We start from the raw sequence: 26641 nt of genomic DNA on the forward strand, positions 1-26641 counted from the left end.
ATGTCATGTTGGAAATAATATTTTATCTAACATTAGCTTCAGAAAAAAAACACCGTTCTTTTAATATAATGACACAGCTGCAGAGTGTGGCCATGCTGATGTGGAAAAGTGATTTTACTTCTAGAATTGCCTATCTATCCACGCTTAAAATTGTATTGCATATATGTGTGTGAAACCTTCCAAAGAGTGCTTATCAAATGTTTGGGTCTCACAAATTTTGGTCAAAGAGAAGAATAAGAAAAACAATTGACCGTGGATCTTTCCTTAAACCCAGTCCTGAGAATTTTGTTAATATTAAAGTGTAAAAATGAAGATATATTCAGTTTTGTGGGAGAACATGAGAGCTCTTGAATAATCTAAGTGATTCATGATTAGACCACTGTATTTACCGATTTACCTTTTCTCACTTGAATTGCACTTCGTTGGTCTAAATGACACAAGTTTACAATGTAGAAATCGAGGTCACCAAAGCAGATGGGCTGATCCGGGGGTCTGTTGGCTATCACACAGGTGCAGAGTCGAATTTTACTGTCTTCAAGTACACTGGCACTGTTCTTGGACACAATGCTAAGAGTCAAAGCTTGATGTCAGAGATAATATTGTCCAGAATTTAAAACCTTTGAGGATCTAATAGTTAATAGATCTGATAGGTATGTCTTGTATCTTCATTCTTCTTTGCTTTTTTTAAAATTATCTTGTAACAGTTCTGAGGATTGAGTTTGTTTTGTGACTCACGGTGGTAAGTTGTTGGCTTTTTGTCTCCTCCTGCCTGCCTAGCGTGGCATAAAATATAATATGAAGGAAAATATAAGTGCATGTATGGTTTATATTAAATTTAATTTTAAAATTTGGGAAATGTTCTAGTTTATGCAGATTGGTATGTATCAGTATTTACAAGACAACAGAGTGAAACCTGTGCCAACTGAATACACATGGGGAAGCATAATTGGCTACTTGGGACAAGATTGCCTTTAAATGCTGAAGATAAACTGGAATTGGAAGGGGTGTGCATGTTACTTTAAAGTGATGTTAAGACAGTGTTGCAGGTCATTTTTTTAAATGCAGGGTTTAACTTTAAACAAAAGCACAACATTTCAGTGGCAAAAGAGACCAATAAGTCTAACACACTTCTTGTGATGTTTAAAGAGGAATGGAAGTGCTGACCTTACTGAAACTACCTGATTACTTTTAGCAGGAGAAAATTCCTCCTTGACCTCTGTTCCTCAGCAAATTAAAATGGGAGTATTCTCTGAAGCTTGTTAGGCTGATTACACATAACGTTGTTACTCCCACTGAGGTGGGCCAGCTCTTTTACAGTGATGTATACCTTGTTTATAATCACCCATAGCTGGAGTGGTAAAAAAATAACTATATGTTTTTCTATATAAAACTTAATGCAGGAGATTTTATTTACATTGCATATAACAACCAGAATACTAATATTTATCAGGTATTCTAGCACTGCCTAGATTTAATTCATATAACAGTAGGTCCTTTCATTCAATTTGACAGAAAAATTTGAACCAAAGCCTCCATTACTTATGAGTGCTGTTTGGTGACTAGTAGGTGCTCATAGCTGAGTCCTGGCATTACCTCCTTACACTGACTTTACCCAGTCATTCTCAGAGTCAGTTCGTGTTCCCCCACTAGATCTGCAGTTTTTCTTTTCCCCTGGTGGATGAACATAATCGAAATGGTCTGAAAACACAGCTTCTTAAAATGAAGTTCCTCCACAAATTTAAAGAAAAAAACAAAATTTATAAAGGGAATAAAATACTGACAGCTGAGCTTTTTATCTACCAGCTATGGAACACATTAGAAAGACTGTAGTTTTTATTTTACCATCCTGGGAAAATATTTTTGGTATTAAGGGGGGGAAATCTCTCTCCTCTTTTCATTTTCAACTCTCCTCTAAAAGAGAACTACTGTAAAATGAAACAGACGACCTAGCAATTGTGCTGAAGATCTTCACTGAAAGTGTTGGGTGCTCTGTTGCAGACCAAAAGTTGCTGGGTTTTTTTTGCAGCAACAAGCAGAAATTGGAGATCATTTGTGTTTCATTAGATATGCAAACTCAAAGAACTCTATGCTTTTTAATTTGCAACGTTCTGTCAAAGCTGAATATAATTATCGCTGAAACTTCAATATAATGTTAAGATTCTTTGCCTAAAGTCTTGTGTTGATGAAAGAGACATTTTATTCACTTTCATCTCTTCTAGGTATCTAAGGTATTTAAGGTATCCAGGTATCTAAGTATCATTTAATAGAGAATATTTTTCTTTTTTCATAAGTCTAGCATATTTCATGAGCTGTCTGTTGCTAAAATAGATAGGACTGATATTAGATAGCACATTTAATTTGCTTTAGTGAGTTTCTTTGCTGAAGTGTGTATTCAAAATCCATTAAAAGAGCATTAAGATTCCTGTTTAACTTCAAGGTCTTGAATCCAATAAGATGTTAGTATTGATGTGTTGCAGAGTTGAGGTTCTTTATTCCCCCTCCTTAGAACCAGAGGTATAGCAAGGAGGAAAAAAATAAAATAAAATTAAACTTAAGTTGTAGAAGGAATGGATGTTTCAATTCACTGATCAGTCTTCCTCAAAATGACAATTATAAATGAAAAAGTATGTTGTTTTAGAATTAACTGTAATGTTTGGGTTTTTTTTAAATGGGGTATGAGAGTTGGATCTGTATTTCATTCAACCTAAACCAATACGAATTGGATTTATTTCATTGGGGATTTTGTAGAAACTTTAAAATGTATAGTTACATTCTGGGTAAAAATTACCATTTTGAAAAGGATAGAATATTTTGACTTACCCATTAATTCATAATTAGGTTTGATTCCTCTTAGCATATCTGTCAGTTCTAGTTTATACTGTAGGGATGTTTAAGTGAGGAGAAATTGTGGAATGAAATAAATTTTACAAAGTTAAAATAGATCTGAATCATCCTTCCCTCAAATTACTGGGTGTCACAAAACCTCATACTTTCAAAGTTTTGCTTGGTTTCTTGCATGGAATATCTTTTAACACAAGAAAAATCTCATGCTATGTCCCATCACTCATGTTAAATACATCCTTTCTGTCTCCTGCTCATCACAGACAATACACCATTTGCAGTGTTTCAGTCTGATAATTTGCATACTTAGATGCAGCACATCATTTTGACATATAAAACATCTATTTATCTATGTTAGGAGAAATCAAGTTATAATATAGGTGAATGGGGGACACACTCCAATTTGGAATCTATAAAGAGTGTTGGAATTAATTCAATTTGGATGAACTAAGACTGTTTTCAAATGCATTGAGTAATGTTTTGAGAAGATCTCATGCTTTTATTTTCTGTGTTAGACAGGGCTATGAAGAACTGGAAAGACAGCTGAAAGAAGTCTTTAAGGAAAGGAGCAATATCCTTCGTCAACTGTCGAAGACTTCTAAAGAACTTGAGGGAATTAAAGTAAACCTCCAGGTTAGGTTGTGTCTCAGTTTCTGTAGGTTTAATTACCTTTATTTTTTTCATATTGATATCTATTACAAAAAATACGTTTTTTTAAAATACGTGAATAATTATTATTTTGTCAATCTTGTACTTAACATAAAACCGATGTTTTTATGGAAAACACAGTCCTAATGAGTTGGGCCCTTTGTCCACTTCCTCAAAAAAATTAAAGAAAATATGAAAATAGAGCATAGTAGAACAAAAAAGGAAGGGAAGGAAAAAGAATAAGCTGTCTTCGTGGAGTTACTGCACATTTGTCCTGGCAGCTACTATAAAGAATTTCCTTTGCTGTTGCAGGTTGCATCCTTGCTGATGAGTTACATATACTCAGCCTAGTTTAGCTGCTCACTTTACCTACCCGACGTGCCATCTACATGGACTGACTGGATTTACCACAGGACATTACTTTACAAGTTTAGCTGACAAATTTTGCTAGATAAGCCTGCGGCTAGAGCTGAGATACCTCTGTATTTAACTTTTAGGTATCATGGGTAGGCTGACAGGGCAATAGTCAGATTAACTCTGGAATCAAATTAGCTCCTCAGAGCAAAACGTAGATTAAAAGTCCTTCTCTGGATTTGAGGTAAAATCACCAGATATTCAGTTAGGAACCTTTTCCAGATATAGTCTGTTGGTCTGGTAAAAATATTCAGACTCATTATCAGTTGAGATTTGTCTCTGTATGTCATGCCATTTTAAAGGATGGTATTTTCCTGACATTGCATTTTTATCATCATGTTGATGTAAGCTCGATGGGAAAAATATAAGGAGTAGCTTCCCTATGTCTGTTCACAGGAGAATGCTGGTATTGTGTCTCAATACTGTGCTGTATTATATTATTATATTGTGTTATATTTCAGACTTCTCTGGTTCGAACTAATGTGAACTAGTTTTAATTAATGTGAACTGTGGCCTGTTGAACCTTTTCTCCTCTTTTTTTTTTTTTTTTTTTTTGAGTGCTTTAGCATTCTTTGTTATTGTAGGTGTTGTCTTCTTTTTAGATAAATGTTCTCCTTGTAACAAAGTTAGTTAAGAATGGGATTTTTTTATGCAGCACAGTTGAAGGTAATACTCAGCAAAATTATGAGTTATTTTATACTCAACACTGCAGAGATCCAGATATAGACAAAATGTTGTAGTATTATCTTCTGTATATACGCACACTTATCTTTATCATACAATCCTAATGCTTTTAGTCATTTGTTTGTTTCTAAATCTACTTATTTGGTCAGCTCTCATTTAATATTTGAAAAATAGCTGTATACAGTTAGCTGTGCTGAGTTATGGTAAAAGAAAAGTCAGGCTATTCCTCTGCTTCTCACAAGTGGTAATATCTGTAATTCACCAGGAGCATTTTATGAAAGAGGACCAAATTAATCATTTCACAGATGAATAACATTAAAGATCTCTTTGGTAATAGATTTTTTCCTTTGCAATCAGTCTTTGAAAAATGATGAAGCATCAGCCAAAAATGATGTGCAGAAACTTCTGGAACTGGGCCAAAAGCAAAGGTAAGAACCCACCTCTTCCATTCTCTTTCCTTTTCCAGACTGAAAGCTGTCAGACTAGAAAATTCCATCTTTTCTTTTACTTTAATCTATAAACACTACCGTCTGTATTCCAGAGTCTGCTGATTGTAACAGTAAAATAAGGTCAGGGAATGCTATTTTAGGAAGCTTTTGAAACAAATCATGTATTAGCTGATATTGGACAGGCACAGCTCCACAGTGTGTCATATGCTGTGGGTTAGAAAGAGGTGGCTAGCAGAGGATCTCAGCCCACTATAATTCTCGCAATTTGAAGAAATTCTCTGACTGCATCAGTAATGCAAAGGGTTTTTTTGATTCAAATAAAGCCCAATCCAAAAAATTATCCTCTTGGGTTTTTTCTTGTCCAGTTGTATCCCAGAATCTTCTACTGAATTTTGTGTTGCCTGTCTCCAGAAAGAACCAGATGAAGTTTGAATTTTATTGAGCATTATTTATTTATTTATTTTAAAGCAGATATAAACTAGTTCTTGTTGATAATAGTGTGGTTCCATTTTGGCATGTTTTCAGTAGCCCACTTTCCTCACTTTTTTGTTGCCAGTCCTTTTTGCTAGAAGTTATACACTAGCAGATGTTTCGCACAGCAGGCTACTCAGTAGATGTAAGAGGTGGCCAATTTCCATCATAGATAATTTTTGTCTTGCGTTGGCACTATAGTTCATGGGATCATTATGATTTTATTAGCAAGACTCATAGACACAGGACATCTGTCTGTTAGTATGAATAATTAAAGGTGCCTTTTCTAGAATCTGAAGAATTATTTCTTTATGGACACTTGTGATGAAGTTTGTGTTCTGTGTTTTCAAAAAACTAGGGAAGAAATGAAATCTCTCCAGGAGGCCTTTCAAAAGCAGCTTAATGAGGCAACTGAGAAAGCAGAGAAGCAGCAAGCTACCGTGAGTGATTCCCTGTCCTTCTTTCGTTATTTTTGTTTGTTTCTTCTGTCTTTTTTTAATCCTTCTGCCTTGAGAATTTGTCATTAGCTCAAATAACTTTGCATGTAAAAAACTTGGATTTCAAGTATGTGTTAGTACTCTACAAGCTTCAGAAGAAAGGAGCTGAAAAAAGTTCAAAAGCCCCAAGATCCCTGTCTTCACTAATTTCTGTGCGATTTAGGTGTGTGTATATGCTTTTGGAGATTTGGGCCTGGAGACTTGGACCTAAGTCCTTTCCCTGATGAAGTAATCTTTATGGACCCTCATGTTTCATCTGTTACCAACGTACACTGTCATACGTCCATTGACTTTTTTGGAATGACTGCCGATTTTCAGCAACAAAATAGAACCATAGTAGAGTGTCCAATTTTGACCATAGTAGATCTAATTATCACTATAGGAAGGTATCAAGTCCCATTAAGGTTTCATGCTTTAATGAAATTCTGTTTCTGGGTAAATTGTACAATTGGTTGGATTTTTGTGTAGCACTGTAATACTATGGGGTATAAAGTGCCACACCTTGCTGCTGGAGAAAGAAAAGAAAAAAAAAAAGTAGAATCATGTTTTCTGTTCAATTCTAATATGTAAAAAGGAAATTTTTCCTATGTTGGTTTGTAGTAGTCTTATAACGTGAACACCATTGAGCATAAGTTGACTAGATAACGTCCAGAGGCCCCTTCAAACACCAAGTGTTCTGTGATTGTAACTCTAGACTTGAAAACAAGCTGCTAGAAGGATTTATAAAATATCTGCACTGTATAAGATGGTTTTGTACTGAGGCAAGATGTATTGTCCTGAAATAAGAAAAAACAAGAATCTAGTCTTCACTGCTAAGTACTCAGAACATGCTGGTCAAAAGTTGTCTTTTTCCAGGTGCATGGACACGTTCCTACCAGCTTAATCAGCACAATGAATTCTAGTCCTACAAATTAAAGGCAGAAAACATATTTTGTTATTTAATCTCTGTTCAATATTCAAGTCTAATTCAGCTGTGGGTTAACTAAATCTCAGATGTAGTGAATGGATTATGGCTCTGTTGTTCTTTGTGATATAGTGCTTTTTCTAACCTGAGCAACAATGCCTTGTGTAAATTCAGTCCACACCCTAGCACCGGGGAAGAGCACAAAATTTGTTCTACACAAGTCAAACAAAATCTACTGTTAACTGTAAGCAAAAATATTGCCTTACTGCAGAAACCAGGAAAAACCCCTCTGAGTTTATAACACAACTTGGTTTGGAGTGTTGTCAGCTGGTTAGAGAAACTGAATTCCTGAGGTGAATTCTAAAATTTGCCAATAATAAAATATTAAATTTGCCACTGATTTTAAGGAAAGCAGAACTGTGTCCTTGGTTTGTGACATTTATTTCTTTATGCTTCAGGGTAAAATGTACCTAATGAAGCTTACCAATACAGTGAGACTGAATGAATATTCAAAAAGTCCTTCAGGATTCTCAGATGAAAGCTTCAATAGAAATGGAAATAAATATTATTTCTGTCACATAGGGTTACTTTACATCTGGTTTCTCCATGTGTTTCATGTTTTTCTGAAAGCAATATGAATGCTATGAAAGAAGATCTAGGTACTTTGAGGCAAGCCTAGCTAGACAATGGGACCTTGAATTTAATTCTAATTTAATGAATTGTGAGTCTTGTTTCTAATCCAATTTAAGCACATTTTATTCTACAGGATTTGGTGAAGTAAAACTTGATTTTCATCAGAGTAAATAAGAATGGAATTATATTTCTCAAAGCCACATGAGTAAAATACTGGAGGGGGGTTGGAAATACAGATTTCTGCACTTGCCAAGGAGGCATAGTACAACGCTTACTGTATGTTAATTGGCTGTATATATTCAACAGGGAACACCTGCCTGAAGGCGTTCTTTATTAGGTAAATGCAAAAGTGTAACTAAGAATTTACAAGAATTAAGTCAAATTACATGAAAAATAACCTGGAAAGTATTCAAGAACTCTGACCAAACCAAAAGAACAAAGGAGACGCCACAGCGATACATTACGCTTTGCATCCACGTCTTGTAGAATGTATGGCAAGACTCTTCACTATCAGTTGCTCAAATGATTCATCAGAAACAATGTTATCAATGTTATTGTGCCTGTTTATCCATTTTTTTGGCTCTTTAAGACTAGAGAAGCCAAGAATGGTAGGCAGCTAAAAAGTTGCCATTCTGGGGATCTGCTGGTGGGCACAGTCTCTCAGAAAGCAGACAGCGGAGCTGCTGCTAGGTAGTAACAACTTTCTGAGGGAAGAAGCAGCAACTCAGGCTTGAGGAAACAAAAATGAGGTTTAAAGACGTTCCTCTCCTTTACAGTACTAATCACACTGAGGACTGACCTGGGGGCCCTTAGCAGGAGTGAGCACTCCCTTTCTGGGTCTTTAGTCTTCTGCATCTGTAGCACTAACATATGAAGAACAGCAGTCTGTCTTGGGACAGGTCTTTTCTAGAAAATATATGGCAGACCTCAGATAAATTTATGCCTCTTGTTTCAGTTACTCTATCTGGGATAGTAAAATGTGCAGAGGAATACTGGTTATGATAAGGATGGTTTAAATTTTACAGTAGTCCTATTTTGCAAAGTTCAAGGTCAAATAAAGTCTTCCAGAAAGCCTTGGGTTGTGAGGGAGCTTCCTTACAGACCATCTCACACTAGAACTATGTATTATTTGTATATCAAAAAGCATTTCTTAAATAGAAAAAGCTTGTTAGTCAGAAGCACCATATTGGGTTTAGAAATACAACATTGTACATAAAATGTGTAAGACACAATTCCAAATAACCTGTTGTCCTCTTTAACAACTGATAAAGGTTGACAGAGCTTTTTGGTCTGCATTTAATATCAAATACCTAAGCAATTCATAATAGGTTGTTATGCAGTGAAAAAAAAAATTAATGATGTCACGCTATATCTCTAAATGTAAAGTGGAACCACTTCTTCCAGAAGAGGATTAGGAACCGTAGACTAATTTTCACTTTTGTTGACAAAGAGGCAGAGGGCAAATAATACATGTAAATTGAAAGTATTTTTTTTTCAGTGAATTTGAATAAATAGGGTAAATAGTGATTCTGTATCTCTGTATTAGGTTAGCAGGTTCTTAGAGCTTTTTGGAGAAGGGCTCTTCACTTGACTGTGCTTCATGCTAACTGCTTCTATTGTAAGAAACAGTTATTTTTTTAGGAAGTGACCTTGAGGTTTGCAAAGTTGTTTCCTATTAACTGCAACTAAAGTATATGGAAAGAGCTGGATAGCTCTGGATGAGGGAGAAGTAAAGAAGGAAACAGGGAAATACTCAAAAATAGTTTCTCTAAGTAGACTAAGCTTAGTCTGCATTTTACATTTTGGTAAATGTAACATACCAACATTCCTGTTGGTATTTTATATCGTGCTAACAATTTTTAAGATGACATGGTGATGGAATTGTTTGACAATACAATTATAGTACAGTTTGTCAAAATAAAGGAGAAAATATGTCCGTGTAAACTCCTTTTTCCCAGTTGCTCAGTGTTCACTATGAAAAAGGAGAAATAAGTAGCACATTATGCATGACTTGTAAAAACAAACAATAAGCAATATGGTTATTTTGAAATCAGTAGGGTTTTTCTTATAACAAAAGACTAACAGAATATGGGGAATTTAATTCAGACATATCCACCACCAAACAATAATCTTAAGAACCATCACAAACTCATGCCTGCAATATTTGTGAATGAGGTGTTAATGAATGTATTCTACTCCCATCTTAATTGATCATGTCTTAGTCCTGAGCAAAATACAAGAAATCTGGAGGTAAGCAAATAAGCATACAGCTGAGCTTTGACTGTGTGGTAATGATGCTATATTGGTATTCTTCCATCCTTCGTCTGTAGTGACTAACTAACTATTGTCTGACTCTTAGAGTTACATCACTGCCATCTGCTAAAACATTCTGTATTTCAATGGGGGAAAATTTAATTTGAACATTTCAAGGTCACAAACTGCTGTGAGTAAAGGCCACTGGATGGAAGCTGTTGCCTTTAATAAACGTAATGAGCTCTGAAACACACAAAGCTCTGAGTACCTTGGATGTCTGTCTCCAAGAGACAGAAGCAGTGTCCTTGGTTAATATTGCAAAGTTCAGCCTTAGAACAATATATTTTCATTATGTATTTTCATAATTACAGCTAGATAGTAATTAAAGGCAGCCAACATTTGGAAAGAGGTGAATGTCAAACAAGAGCAAAGAGTGGGTGGAAAGGAGGAGGAGGTGAAGAAAGTTTCTTAGTTTCGGTTTTTCAGTTTCTGTGCCTTTTAATTTAGAGATGGGTATAAACGTCCATTCTTGTTTATTATGCTAGCAGGACTTGGTGACTGAAAGTAGAATTTTTACATCTGTTCTGGTAAATGGTATTATGCCTTGTCCTTGGGACTGGCTAAAAGCATCATGCAAATGGTCTGATACAAACCGATCTGCCTTAAAGCATGAAATTATAGATGCACTTAAATTGCTATCTCTATATTATCTCCAGTAGCCAAGCCATATAAATCCCTCCTAGGTAGCTCTCTATAGCTATACTTTATGACTAAGTAGCTCTTCAGCTGTTAGAGATTTAGTAGAAGTGCTTTAAAAATGCTGTTATAATATGAAAGAAAAATGAATAACTTTTAAATTAATACTGGTATTATTTTTAAAAAAGAAAGGGACTTCATTTTTTTTTAATTATTCAGATAAGCTAAAACAGTAAGTTTGCACTATCTATGATGTCCATATCAGTGATATCAGATGCACGTGTATGTGAATAGTAATTAACAGAAATTACTGGTTTAACTAACAGAGATTGCTGGTTAAATTAACAGTACTGTGGTGTCTTAAATGTCTCTCTGCTAGAAGATCCAAGCTGATACTTACAGGCTAGGTATAGAGAGCACACAAACAATATTTTTGGTATCATATCTCTTTAATTATTTCATATATGTTCAGATTTAGAAGTGAAGTGCTTTGAAGGAATGTTCATATTCTCTTGAGAGTTAGGACTAAGAAATGGAACATTCTTTAACAGAGGACAGTATATTTTTATCAGTATTTAATGGTAGCTGGCAAATCTTTTGAACAGCTGAAAAATCAAAACCCATCATGTGAATAGTTACTTTATTTTTTTCCCCAGCTAATCCTGATCCCATATTTTGAATGTAACTTTTATTTATTGTTGTGTAAAATCTTCATATTTATTATAAAATATACATGGACTAAATGTCACTATTTGTGGATGTGATTGCTAGGCAAGTGCTGAATATATTAATCTTCTGTTAAAACATCATCCTCGGTGTAGTTAGTGTATGTGTAGTTAGTATTTCCACAACAAAACCACTTAGACAAAATTTTGGAAGAGTTTGCAAAAGAAATAATGCCTATGCATGTCAGTTGGCAATAGTCTCATGGACCCCCTACCTACTTTTCTCTCATAAGTGATGATAGTGTTCTCTGACTTCTCTTTTGATACAGATGAGAGTGATGTCAAGTCCGGTGATGGTTTTCAAATTACTGACATCTGTCTACTTGAGTGTGAACATGATTCTAAGAACAGCTGTCATATCATGCAGATTCACTGCCATTTTTTATCTGCATGACATCCAAGCCATTACTCTCTAGGTCAATGTCTCTATAATCTAAATCTATTTTCTTACAGAGGTTTTGTTTTTCTTAACAAGTCTGGTGCAATGTCAGATGAACTGTAGTTTCCCATGAACATAGGCGGGCTTTTGTATCAATGGGGGAGGGAACGCGGCGTGGGGCATTGGGTATATAGGGATGAGTATTTTGCTAATTAAGGTATCCAAGAGCATCCTCCTTCAAAGTGAAAGGAATGTGTTCCTTTAATCCTAGTTGTTATATCCTCCTTTCTCCCATTATGTTCCATAAGCCAGGAGGAAAGCTCAATCCTGAAAGAAACTTACACTGATTTGTAAAAACAATATTTTAAACTGTGTTTGATTAAATTCTGTCTTAAAACTAAGATTGGAATATCTACTTTCCAAGGCAAGTCATTGAATTAAATAGAAACTAAAGACCAGATTTATAATACAGTTTATTCCACAGGTGACTGACTAGAAGCAAGGGGTTTATCTCATTAGGACCAGTACTGTAGCATTCAAATCAAATCACTGTGTTAGAAACCTACTATGGTAGATGTGGTGTTCTTAGAGGGTTAAAAATTTCTAGATCATAAAATCAGCTAATATTGTTGTAAAAATCATTAGTTCTTTGAAGATCATATGGGATTACATTGTGAAAAATAAACACTATCTACTGGTGCAAAAGTAAAGTAAGCCTATTTATGTACAGTGGTTTTCCTCTCTTGATTATAAGTTTTCTAGTAAATATCATGCTAAATGTTTGTAGATTTAGCAAATAGCTAACTGTGGCCTATACCAAATTGGTATACAAGCAGAAGTTTTTTAAGATAACTTATTGCTAGAAACAGATGTCAGGTGGTGGTGTTTGGTTGGTTGGTTTTTTTAAAGCTGTGAGTAGAGTAAAAAATAATTAATGCTTAAACTGATGTTCAGGTACATTTCAACAACTCACACTCAAGATTTCTTTAAACTTCTAGATTAACTTTCTGAAGACTGAAATGGAAAGGAAAAGCAAAATGATCCGTGACCTCCAAAACGAGGTAAGAGGAACATTTGATTGTCATCTCTGTTCAGAGTTTACACTGCAAGAGATTATGGTTTGGCTTCATATTGAAAACACATGTTGTAGTAGAAGGATAAACCTTCAGCGAAATACTCTAAATACAAAAGCAAACAAAAATGACGGTGTGAATTTAGAAATAGTATTTTATTGAATGCAACTGTTGACTTCTTGCTACTGGTGCATAGGTTCGTAGTACATCACTGTAACTTTTGCTGTACTTATGAGCAGTGCTTTTTCAGAAAGGAATACTTAATTCAGTTTTATAGATTATTAATAAGCAATGAAACTTCATCCACAGTGTTATTACCTGCTTTAAAAATAAACAGCAAGAGGAGGAGAAAGGAAATACAATCTCAGAATTGAGATTCTTAATAAAATTTTAAACAAACCACATTTCAAAAATGTTTTCTTAAGCTTTATATGTCATGAATATTAATCCCAAATTGATCCCAAAATCCCAAATAAAACATAAAGCATGTTTTATTTAATTTTTGTTAGTATTAAACTGAATTTATTTTTAAATTTGATCTTGGAATGGAAACTTAAGACATTTGAGTAGCATCTTATTTTTTTCCTCCTTTGTCTAAATTTGACAGTTTGACAATTTGTCTAAATCAGGATATACTTTCCCTTTTTATTGCTTCATTTTGCAAAGAACTTTGCACTTGAAAATATTTTATTCAGATGATCTCTTGTTCTCTTAACAACCAGGCTTCTTGTCTTTATCTGTTCGGTTCAATTCTTACATTTTGCTCTTCTAAACTATTCTGAGCTTGATGTGTATGAAAACTTGATCTCCTTAAAGCACTTGTTTAAACAGTGATCTTTGATGTGTTTGGTCTGTGAGAGTGTATATATACAGTCAATCTTAAAAAAGTACACATTACTTTTTAACTTGCAAAGGAAATATTGTCTATTTCAGTTGCTCGTGTTATTTAAGCCATATTCTCAGTTGTCTTCATCTACAGTCACAACCGCCTTGCTTTCTTTTCCCACCTGTGATCATTGGATGCTTTGCAATTGCACCTGTTAATTCTAATAAATCATATCAGTCCAATCCTATTGACCAGCTGCAAAAAATCCTGTCTCTTATTGCACACAAATAAATACTTCATTAGTCAACATTCAAACCATCTGGCTGCTAATGATTTTCTTACGTAGGTCAGTAGACTTCTGTAATATTTAGTGTATTTAGTGAAGTTGCAAGCGCTGACTGTGTAACCTGGATGTACTGATGTTGCAAGCATTTTAGGCCTATCACGGAGCCTTTCAGAGAAACATCTGATTTGTATACAACATACGTATAACATGCATTTTATGTTTCCCGTTGTGTGTCAGTCTGCAGAGTGATTAACCATCTCCATCACTACCTAAAATGAATGGGCAATTTAGAATGCTCAACATTGTTTCGATTCAAAACATAGATATGTTGACTTGGATACCCACAGATGTACCAATTCACACACATTTTACATTTGTGTTTCTCTCTTCCTCTAAAAAAAAAAAAAGGGGGGGGGGGGGGAGAAGTCAGGTGAAATTCTGGTGTACCTGAAATCAGTGAAGGTACATCAGAAATAAATTCAGGCCAGTGGCAAACCCCAGGGGTCACCATAATCTGGTGGATGGCACTCTGGGTGCGGCATGGTAGTGTGACTCCTCCCATCTTTTGGATTACAAGAACATGAGAAATGCTCAGTGGTCCATCAGTCTCAGTGTCTTGTCTGTGACAATGGCAATAGCAAACGCTATTAGGGCAGGGTGCGTAAGCCTGCCTTACCTCCCACAGCATCTGCAGTTGCTGGGTTTGGGATGTTGGAAGATGAATCTGTCTATTCCCTCTAGAGTATGTTTATGAACGTGCTGTCCATTAATTTTTCTAAATCCTTTTTTGATACTGGATACCTCTACAAGTCCTTACACTGTCAAATTCCCTCACTCTTCACTGTTTATGGTTTGTGGGGTTTTTTTTTTAATGTCCTTTCCTGTTCTTCTCCCTTGCGCAGGTTTTTCTAAATTCTGAGTTTTTCCCTGTGTAGCCGCCTTAGTCATTCAATGTTTTAGGGGCTTCTAATACAGCGTTTTTTAACAGCTTCTAGGCAGTTTGTATGTTTTTTGGTCATTTGACTGTTCCTTTCAGAATTTGTTACTATTTGCCTTATTTATACATTGTACTCTTTCATAAGGTTGAATGTCTGTGTGCTGAATTTATGTGTGCTTTGCTGTCCTGCCACGGTAGTAACTGTTACTGCACTTCGTTAGCAGTTGCAAACAGTCTGCCATTAGCTCCTCTTGAACTCAGCCCAAGGAAACCCTTGAGAGCAAACCAGAATAATGTCTTTTCTTGGGCGCCGCAGGGCTGGCTGCAGACATTTACTGTGTAGCTTCTTTCGGTCACATTGCAAATGTCTGGCGCTAAATGAAGCTTCAGTCCGGTTGGGGTCTGTACACTATATGAAGAATGAAAAAGATTATGATTTTTCTTTAATATCTTGGCATATCCTTAGAGAATAGATAAACACACAGGGAAAAGTATAAAAGTATATATAAAAAAAAGTATAAACTTTTTTTAATGTAAAAAAGTATAGAAGTATACAATTTTACTTACAAAAGTAAAGATGTAATCTGAGTGACTGACATTTATAAGATCATAAATATTTAAGGAGTACTTTTGATATGTATCTCCACTATCCTGCCACACCTGGCTGTGATTTTGTCTGAGTTTTTAGGGAAGTACTTTGACTACGAAAGAGCATAGAAGATGGACAGGAGTTTTGTGAGTCACTGAGTGAATAGTTTCTAGAGTCTTGTATAAATATTATTTGGGGCATCTGTGATAGAGGCTTCTCAAAAAGGAAAAAAGAAATGGCATATTGAAAAATGATAATTAATCTTAGAGGTAGAGCAATGATTAAACTAGAGATATTGGTTTAGATGGGAAGTAGAACACATCAAGCAAATAACACAAATTTCCAGTTTCCTGAGGCCTTCAGTGATGTGTGTTCTACTCTAGCTCACCTGCTGCTTCTTTCTCCTCCATATATCCAAATTACATAGGATTTAACTATCATTCAAATGTTCCTGAAATTATTCAAAAAGATCTGTCTAATTTGTATTACTTATCTCTTTCAGGTAATAAAATTAAAAAGGAGGGGTAAATTTTACTGAGAAGAAAAAAGCCACATTCTTCCCTAGGGAGTTAGTGAATTAATGTCTAGATTCTCTAAATGGAACTACAGAACCTCCCAGTACTTTCTACAAATGTTTCAAACTTGATGTGGGAAGAGAAGCATTAAGTCTTCCAGAAGAAGTATAATAACAAAGACATAAGTAAAGGAAAGAGACTTGATGTATGCAGCAAAGAGGAAATGAGGTGTAGAAAAAATGCAATGAAGATTTGGTCTTCTAGGTTTTCAAAATTGCATGAGAAGTGATAAAGGCTTGTTTCCTCCCCACCCCCCCACACTCACCCAAATGCCCCCCTCCCCAAGATACAAGGGTTTTGCACACCTGTATATTTAAGAGCAGCAATGATAAGTAGCTAAAAAAAAGGGGGCAGGAAAAAGTTTGATGCAAGTACTTGACAGTGCTTGCATCCAGGTGATGTTTCTGGCATTCTTTTATTACTACCCTATCCAAACACATTCACATAGGTAAATACTGGAAAAGTCTGCGCAAGTGATCTACTTTTTGTTTGTTTCTAATTTAATCAAAGTGCCTGAAATATTTCTGGTTTTTTATGTTGTCAACTTGCAAGATGTTCCAAAAGCTGTAGGAAAAGATTGTGGGCACTGTTTATTTTGCACTTATTTTAGGAGGAAACACAGAATAGTTCTTGTGATTAAAGAAGCAATATGGTCCTAGCGTGCCCTGGAAATCAGAATCTCCAGCATTCTGTTCTTGGCTCGGTCAACTAAACTTGCCTTGAGAGAAATTTGATTTAAGATCATTGCTTAGTCCTTCTGTGCATCAGCTACTGTGTGGAAAAGGAACCAATAGCTGTACCTACCTAGTGGCTTTCTATTAAACTTCTATACTATGTTTGCCAGCTCCCTAAAAGTAAGTCCACTAATATGAGGTTTTTTTGAATTTCAGTGATGGTTTTTGTGGGTTTCAATAAGGACTTCGTATTTTGACAAAGATTTGACTGAATTTAAATAGTATGATTTTGAGGAAACATTATGTTATCTAGGTCCTGCCTCCAATCACTGAATATACAGTATGCTTTTAAAAATCTTGTTTGTAAGATTGGATATGCTATATATTTAAAGAATTGGTAGCATTTTCTATGTATTTTTTAAAAGTGCTACCTGCATGCAGATATATAGAGACAGATAATGAAAATGGAATTCTTTTCATAGCTACTTTTGTCCTTTCAAATATCACATTTACCCTCAGTTTGTATTGGCAAATTGTGAATTTTGCAATCTCAGGCTCTTCCAGGAATGTAAAAATAATTCCCTAATTAGTTCTGTTCTTTCGGCGCATGCCCTACTGCCGTTCAGCTTTGCAATTCAGAGATAGGAAAAGACAACAGCAGCCTTCCAACTGAATGCAGCAGCTGTGATGTGGCGTATGAAGAGAGGACATTGTACAGAAAGGCAATTTTCAGGCTATTCAAGGCTTTGGAGAAAAACAGTTAACAACAAAAATAGTTCCTGGTGCCGAGGGAAAAAAGCACCAGATACAGCGCATAGGGATTATGTGTCTAAAAATCCTGTCTTTTTTAGAGGTCTCTAAGTGCTTCCTGCAATACCAGAAAAAATCTGTCAAACTTCCAGCTGTAACATCATGTGGATTGTGTTAATGTAGTCTAATAATGGATTGACATGTAAACGGATAAGCTCTTATTTTGAGAAGTTTTGATTATTGACAAAGAAACCAAGATGTCTGGAAATTCAGAAGCACTGGTGGAGTTAAGACACTTGGCAAAAATGTAGACTAAAATAGAATATGTATAAAATACTGTGAAAATTTTCACTTTTGGAGATGGCCTGTTATGGAGTGAGCAGCTCAATTCTACCATGTCAGGCGTATATCAGTTGTGGAAAATGATGCCAAAACTGCTCTAAAAAATGAAGCTAAATCAGGATGCTGTGTTAACCCTTGTTTATATCAGAAAAATCATGGGTCTTAACAATTGCTATTCGGCATTCAGAACTGATAGTTTTGGGTGCAACTCTGAACATGCATATCCATGATGGATTGATTTCTTAAATGAATGTCTTTTCTGCATTGATGTGTGTTGTGCATTTTGTTAGTTTGTCATTCATTTTCTACTGGAAGACCTATAAAAGCCATCTTCAGTTAAATGTAAGTGTCCTAGCTGATGTACACTTACATGCGATTTCCTTGAGATAAAGGAGTCAGGAGTTTTCCCTAAAAGTTAATACATGGTGTATATTCTTTACTGGAAGGTAGTGAAATGTTATTCAACTTTGTCACATGGATGCTATAGTTGCCTCACATTAGACTTAGAAATGTGTATAAAAAAACCTTTGCTCTTATTTAAACCATTTAATTACATTTGTTTAGATAAGAAATTACTGTCTAGCTTGTCATATTATCTTTGGGCAAAGCATTTTACAATATCTCTGTGTATACCTCCATTAAGGTATGTTAATATCGTTACAGATTTACAACAATCCCTTGTATTTGTAAAGTTGATCCAGTGGTTTATATCAGGCAATATATTTCTTTGCTGTTTAGGCTGTGGCAGAACTTTGAAAAACATGAATTATATGAAAGATGTATAGTAGTACAGGCAATACAAAGTAAACCAGAGTGGAAAATGAATTTGACTGTAGCTCTCAGTAATATGTGTTCTTTTTGCAAAGAAGCACAGTTTTAAATAACTACCTTGTAAACAATACTTTTGCTCTATTCATGTATAAATTGTAGTTATAGCTTTAGGGTCGAGTAAATCATCCTAAAACAGAATTTTCTTTAATCTCTCTGTGCTTAGCTGCACTAATAAAAGGTAAAGTCACAGCAGTTTAAAGTCTCACCTGATCTATTGGAAATTTCATGCCCTGCAGGGTGAATTCAATCGAATTGCATTGAATTACAGTGGAGAAAAAAAAAAAAAAAGGAGAAACGTCTGTTAGTGAAGCAGAAATGAAATTTTAAGGCTTCAAGACTGTATGCTGATACTATTCTGTAAAGCAGGACATTGTAGTTCTTCACTCTCCATACTCTGCAGATAAAACTAACTTTTTTTTCTAAGTATAAAAGCCTGTCCTGTGAGAAGAAAATTGGGTAAAATCCTGTTCCCTCTTTGGGTACTGCATTGGTTCTACAATTCAGAAGGAAACATCCACAAGTGTCAGAGGCAGGGGCACTGCCCAGGGAAAGATGAATGAGCAGGAAGAGTACAGGAGCAGCTTCAGATATCATTCTGCTAAAGGGCTTTAAATGCGATGTTGTTTCTTGATTGATTACACCTTCTTTTGAAGTAAAAAAAAAAAAGTCCTATTTTAAAAAATAATTTGCTTAAAATTGTTTTGTGAGGGTTTTTACTGAAAATGATAAGGAAAAAGTAGAAACAGTTTAATCAGTTGAAAATGGATCTTAGGGGACAGTATATGAGATCATACAGAAAACAAATCATACTGCATCAAGATTGTCAGTGAGATATATTTATAGTGACAGAGTAGTGACTGCAGTGAACGTTAGAATAAGCTTTTGTTTTTAAAAGTTTTGTTTTCCTGATCTTGTAGACCCAGGAGTGTAGGACACATTTTCTCAGTTGCTGTTGAGTGATAATCAGAATCAGAGCATCAACTAAAGGAATATGGTGGATCTGCTGTGTCTGGACCCCTCTCTCCTAGGGGCCACCATATTTTTAGATTCTTCATTCATTCTTTAAATCTAGAGCCAGGGTGTAAAGAATCTAATTTACAGCCATGAACTACTAGAAAGTGAAGGAGATGCTCAAATAAGAATGTTCAGGTAAAATGTATCCTTAATGAATGAGAAGATGAAAAATTAAATGTTATACCTGTTAGGGCTCTCTTTTCAACCTGTACTTAGCCACAATGTTTAGAAAACTGTCTGCTTGGATTTGGCCCAATATTCTTTGTCATCTTTTCAATTAACCATGATGTTGAAAATCATGGCAGTGTTCTTTTGTAGTTTTGCTGAAGTTATTCTGATGTTTTTACTCATGCATTTACTCATCCTGTGCTGCCCAGGACACGTTATTAAATTCTTATTTCTGACACCCTGCTTCATTAAGGCCAAAGTTCCAAAATGGGTCTGAATTCTTTCTTTTTCTTACTCATCTAGTCTCAAATCTGAGTAACAGGCTTTTTATCTCTGAAGCTTAGTCTTTTTCAATTGTCATTTGTAGCAAAATATCATCCGTGGGGAAAAGAAAGAGTACTTTCCCTTCATTTCCTTTCATAGGAAATTGCTACTGGTAATTAGTGCTCCTGGATACTGATGCTACGTAATGTGGTAGTGTGTGAGGTAAACTTCTATAAGCATTTCAAAGATCAGATTATACAGGCCTTTGGGATAAGGGAGATGCTGGAGTTCTCTGATGATCATTTAATTTTATTTTTATGCAAGTATGACCAGTATGTTTGAAGCTAAGGGTTAAGAATAGAAAGTCCTAGTGATTCCTTCACTATGTTTTATTTCAAAAAGGCAGCAAAACATGAAGTTTAAGAGATTATCTTGAAAAGTCAAGTTTAAAAGAGCTGTATTCCATCCTTTGCACACACAACTCTCCATGACATCTGTTGCAGCTTCACCAGGCAACAGGAGCGGCATGGAACCTAATTAAAATCTTTGATCTTTGAACTTGTACAGAGAGTGTTGTGAATCTTAGTGTTATCCAAATCAGTGTTTTCCAGCACTACAGATCTCAAGAGCAAGGTGGCTCAGAGCCAAGCTCCAGAGAACTTTTAGCTTAGATCAACTTTTATAATTAATGTAAAACTTTCCCTGAAGCTAGTACAAATTTTGCCAAACAGGAAAAGAAAAGTGCTGATCTAATTTATTAATGTTATGCAGACAAGTGGAAAAGTTTGCTTTTAGTACCAAGATGTTAAAATTATCTAGTGTAAAGACCACTTAAAAGGAAGTAACGATGCTATATGTGGTTAAAAAAAAAGAATGTAAGTCAATCCTTCAAAATCTTGAGTAGACACTATTGATTCTTATCCTTAGATGAAATAATAAAAGAGCATTTAATAATCAAATTGCCATGGTTCATAAAGAAAGAGAAGGCAAGCTGTTGATTTCATCATTACAAATAATGCTGTCAATTACTGATATTTGTCACTTAGGATCAAAAAAAAGGGGTCACCCTTGAGGAGATCTGAGTCATCCAAATTCAGTATCAAGAGTATTCTTTGCCTCTGAAAACACCACACAGGACTTAATAACATAAGAATTTATAAAGGTATGTGTGACATGAAAATGTACTTGGCTTATTAATTTTAAAAGTTGCTTGAGAAAGTTATGTTACACCTGGAATGCTCCTGTCCTGGCCTGAGAGCTCTCCAGAGGCTATGAAGCTCAGACTACTAGATTAATGGGCAGGGACATGGCTCTCATAACTAGATTTCCGTGAAGGTCAATAAGAATTTAGAGAAAAAAGACTGGTGAACCCCAAATTGATCATATTATGGTACACCATGCAAAACTTCCATTGATTTCAGGGGAGAAGGCTTGGAGCGTTCGCATTTTCTTTAGGATCATACTGTTGAATACAGATGTTTATTTGCTAAGTTCAGTGGAAGCGGAAAGTGATTTTAAAAAATATTTTTTGCTATTTAGAGGTTTAAATTAAACTGGACTGCTGTTGTTTTCTAATTTTTAACCTTAATCAAGATGAAATGTAGCTGGAAAATGTCAACTTTATATGGTGAAGTATTTTTCGACTGAGGGTTGATAGCCTGTGACTTTATAAAGATTATAGTCCTCTCCTGAGACTCATTATCCTCCAGTCTTAATTTGATCAAACTAAATACAATATTTGGAATGATAATTCCAACTATGTATGGATATTCAAAGAGGATAAAAAGATAACAATAATAAAATACTTAATTGAAATTCATGTTAGAATTATTCTAGAAAAAAAACCTCACGTAAAATTCCTAAATTGTTGGTTATGTTACTACCTGAGCTAAGGTGTCTGTACAAGCTGTTTGGCTGTAATGTGACCCCACTGTGTTATTCTAAAAGAAGTACAATCACATGAAACTGGTTTTTCTTCACAGCAAAAAGAATTGATTCTCATCTACTTTGCATCTATTTCAGCCTGAAACCCTGGAATATTTTCAAATGCAGACATTTTTGTCCGTGCAAAAAAATTCAGCCATCTTAGGAAGGATGTTCAAAGCTTGTTCAACTCAAATACTTATGTATCACTTTTCCTAATTAATATCTCAGCCTTGCTGGGGAATTGCTTGCCTTAAAAATGTGAAAACATTGATTGTACAGTGGAGTGGGAACAAAATACTCTCAAATTTGACTGGCCTCTTCCTATAAAATCACTGCAGCAGTTCACTATATATTACTTTAGTGATAGGAAATAGTTCACCCTCAGTGTCCAGTCAACCTCATACTGAGTCTTAAATGTAGAAATTGTTCTATTCTGGGCCACAATTTCCAATTTTGTGCTATCCAGAAACATTTTAAACCACTTAGTTCTGGAGTCTTCTCTCCCACACTCCTTTTTCAACACTGTTCAACCATATTTGGGGCTGCAGATGTTATTGGAGAAGGAAATATTAAACAGATCAATTGACTTGTCACTAATTTTAGGCATAATAACTCGAGTGAGTTGCATTGATTTTATTTAGTTTTTGTTTAAGTACTTATAGCTATGCTGTATTTTAAAAATCCAGTTTTCATTAGACTGCCTTAAAGTGCCTTTGCCATATCTGTCCCAATAATTTTGTTTGTCAAGTTTACCTATAAAAGCTTTCCCATGTAATGAATCTTCTGTTCCTCAGATTTTGATTTCACAATTTTTACAACCAAAAATGTTTAAAACAACAACCGATAATGCTTGAATTATTCCTTTTTTTAATGATCTGTGTCCTGTAAATTATGTAATACATGCATTGTTTAATAGATGTGGAAATGTTTCTGAGGTGAAATTATAAGGGTTTTATCCAGCAGATGCTACTTAAAGTATTCTGGAAGGTGTCTTCATTTGCTTTTGTGAATAAGGATCTCTGAAGAGTGTTTTGTTTAATCAAATAGATAAATGAACTCGGGAAAGGTCTGCATGGCTTAAAAAAAAATATTTGTAAGAATGTCAGATTCTTATGGTTCATCCACAAGCTGTGCTGTCCTTTAAGGTACTGTGATTACTTTCTTTCAAATGTAAAATATTTATTCTATTTCAGATTATAAATTTAGTCCTGTGTGTCAGGTGTCCACTTCCTGGTCATGTGCGTGTGTGTTTGTGCATATATTTGTATGTATGTATTTGTGTGTACATTTAAATCAAAAACATTCTTTACATATAGATTCAATACATATTTATGTGTGTATGAGAACATAATGTGATGTCAAAAAATAGCTTAAAGGTACCAAAATGCCAGCAGTTGATTCACTGAAAACTGTAATGGCTCGGTTTTTCTGGATGTGCCCAGGAAAATTTTCTCTTTCTAGTACTGATTTGCTGATCTTTTTTTTTTTTTTTTTTTTTTTGCTGAACTTCAACTCTTTCCATGTCACTCCTAAATTATTCTGTTTGTGGCAGATTTTTTTGGTCCTTATGTAGCATTATTTGTCAGATTATTTCAGTGGAGTTTTGCTCATTTACTGAAGGAGATAATTTGATCTTAAATTTAAAGTACTTCAGGATAGCACTTAGCTAGAAAATCCATGTTTTCAAAATTAGACTCAGCAGTTGTGTCAAGTGCTAATCTATGGAAATGCATCCATTTAGTCTTTATTAAAATGGTATCCACCTGCCATCATTAATTTTGACAATGAATGGCTGGTATTCTGCAACAACAAGTACCTTCAAGCATGAAGGATTTTATGCCAGGGCATGTGTTGAGAAGTAGGTTACAAGGACAGAGTTCTACTTGCACAGTAAAATAACATTTCAATGGAAGACTGTGGGATGTGCTGTGTAACGGTGGGCATGGTATGCTTCAGCTGTATGACTTTGGGTGCTGTGCCACTGGGAGGCATGAAAAGGGATTTGGGGAGTTTTTCCTATGTAGAAAAATCCTCCGATCAATACAGTAAAAGCCAAAAAGTGAAGCATCTTCATAAGAAGTAGAATAGCCATTAACAACTTCCTTCTGTTTGGATATGTGTACTTTTTGGCTGTTCACTTGTTTTTGAAGGCCATATTTTGTAACAAGCAAGATGGTAGAAAAATTGTGATAAAAACAAGAATGTTTTCCTGTTCGGGTGAATGCAGGTGGCAGGATTATCTTTTCTTAATTTCCAATTTGTCAGTTTCTGATAAGAAACTGCTTTCCATTTAAATTGATGTACACAGACAGCAAAAAATATTGGATATTAGAGACAGTGAAAGAGTTGTGTAAAACAAAATTCCCAGGAGACTCGTGAGGATGCCTCGCTTGATGGCTAGCTATGGGTTCAGCTCAGCCTAAATGAATGACTAGGAGTAGACGGACGGTCAGTCAGCCTCTCTGCTTGTACGCTGCTGCACTGCTTCAGTAGTCACAGAGGCCAGATGAACTCGATTAAGTTTCTGTGGTAATTCCTATGTATTGTCTGTATTAAAACAAATGCTTGCTATGCTGTAAATTTCTCATATTTTCTGCTGCACAGAGTCTGTAGGCAGATTAATAGACTTTTTTTTTTTTTCTCCCTGAATTCCGAATAGCATAATTGGTGCTTTTAAAAAAAATATTTTCTTGCTGTGCATTTGAGTGTTACAACCATGAGCTTTAGTGTATTTGGTTTAGCCGATGCTAGGCACGCAGCATTTAAACTGTAGATTTTATGCTGATAAACTCTAAGTCTTAGGACAAAAGAAGTGAAGATCTGGAACCTGAGAGTTAGGATCTCCTCCTTCATTTGCGAAAAAATGGGCCTAACTAGATCAAGGAAATATTAGCAGCCAGGCATGAAATTCATATCCTGTAGCTGTTCAATGGATGCCGATTAGTTTTGGGTAAAAGGTGTAAGTAACCTGCTATTTACTAATGCTTCCTTCCTATAGTGATGTCTCTCTTGTTGAATCAAGATGAGGATTCACTAAGATGCCTGATGGGGTTGTAACTGGTTCTTGTTATGCAGTCCATATTTTTTGTTCTTTTTTACAATGTTGTCACCGTATTTTAATTTTACAGGAAGACAAAATGTGACCTGGAAATTCATTGTGAAGAGCACGTTATTTTTAGCAAAAATGTAAATATGACATAGCAAAGAACCAGTCAAACCCAGAACTGCTGAGACAGATACAAGGATGCAGTGATTCAATATTCTTCATGAACTACTTCTGCAAAGTCCCCCTACCTATACAGTATGCCTCCTTGGTATACTCTACAGAATCTGAATTTCTTTTTAAGCTTCATGCTGCTCCTTTAAGCATCATTTCAACAGTACACAAGAATTGGCTCACTGAATTGGCTCATATGATTATACTTAATTGTATCCTTTTCTGGGTCAGAGGGTGACTGTTTTTCTGCAGCTGCAAAAGGAGAAAAAATTTCTTGAACCTGCTATTGTTGCAGCAAGCAAAAGCAGATCTAGGTTTATTGCTAAAATATGCACAACTAAATTAGAAGCAGTATTATGGCATTGCATTTCACTAAAATGATTGCTTAGGTGGAAAACACATTGTAAATATTTTTGTCTTCATTGATGCAGATTCCCAGTGACTGTTGCCAACTCTTGTTTTTATCATTTGGGTAAACCCCCAACTTATTTACATTTGAAAGAGGCAAGTCTGTATGTGCAGTTCATAGAAATCTTATTTGCACTGCATTGCTTACTACGACTTACATCCTCCGCACAGAGCGAGTACAGTGTAGAAAACAATCAGTTGGGTAGCACTTTGTGTACTGCATGGTTGCTATGTGCTCTCTAAAATTGTTGTAAAGTAATACCTAATTGTTATGGTGGTTTAAGCTCAATGAATGATGTAGAAATCAGTAATTGTAAGTTAATTATTTTTAATCATTAAACAGCCCACATTTTTTCCTTTGAAAAACGTTTGATTTTCCTTTAGTCATTCTGGTCTTTCTAATGTAACTAGGAGTAATCCTGCAAGTGTTAAAAGGAAGGAAATTAAAACGTACCTTTGCCCTAACCTTTGGGGTTTTTCTTCTATTATTGTCAGTGATGTTTTAGAGTGTATATTTCTAGACCTAATTCAGATTTCTTTTAATGTTTGGTTACATATACTTTTAATACAGCCCAAGTGATATTACTTTGTTCCATTCAATTAAGGTTGACTTTAAAATAGTGTTCTATGTTTCTCATGCTGTAACTCTCTCACTTGCAAAGGTGGGTGGAGGGAGCCAGACAGGACGCTGAACGCTATAATGTGAAGTACTGTTAGTCTTTGCAAGCTTATAAGCAGAACTATATAAGTTTGTGAAGTATTTGGACAATTAGACTGATCCAGTTTCATCTGTTGAGCTTTGCATCAGGATCCCTGAAGTACACAAGTATTTGCTGATTCTCTTACCTGGTTAAGCCGTGGTACCAGCATCACCTCCGAGATGGATGCCTTTGCTGCAGTGTGGGTGATGGTAGCTCGGTTGGCTATTCTTCTTCACTAGCCCCTAATCAAGATGCTGATTGTTCTGTGCTTTATCTCCCCCTTTCCTTACTTGCCAAATACCTGCTTTCTCAGGTTAATCAATTATTCCAAAGAACAATCAGTAGGACCAATTATTCTTAAACAAAGTAAAATGAGATATTATCAGTTGTGTTAAATATAATAATTGGGAATAGGACCACATACCTGCCTGGCTTGGCAGATTTAATGTCTACATCGTGATTATGT

The 26641-nt window shown here is 35.3% G+C and overlaps 1 protein-coding gene across 1 annotated transcript in view; it reads left to right on the forward strand.

The window, feature by feature from the left end:
- LUZP2 (leucine zipper protein 2) overlaps positions 1-26641 on the forward strand; it is a 197370-nt gene that overhangs the window by 85879 nt on the left and 84850 nt on the right. Inside the window, exons 2-5 of the mRNA XM_087746719.1 lie at positions 3357-3474; positions 4945-5015; positions 5866-5947; positions 12593-12655. Coding sequence (XP_087602845.1) covers positions 3357-3474; positions 4945-5015; positions 5866-5947; positions 12593-12655 — 334 coding nt within the window. The remainder of the gene's footprint in view (positions 1-3356; positions 3475-4944; positions 5016-5865; positions 5948-12592; positions 12656-26641) is intronic.

This window comes from Nipponia nippon, unplaced genomic scaffold, assembly GCF_047370975.1.
Source record: "Nipponia nippon isolate SJK-2023a ecotype South Korea unplaced genomic scaffold, ASM4737097v1 scaffold_10, whole genome shotgun sequence".
Lineage (NCBI taxonomy): Eukaryota > Metazoa > Chordata > Aves > Pelecaniformes > Threskiornithidae > Nipponia > Nipponia nippon.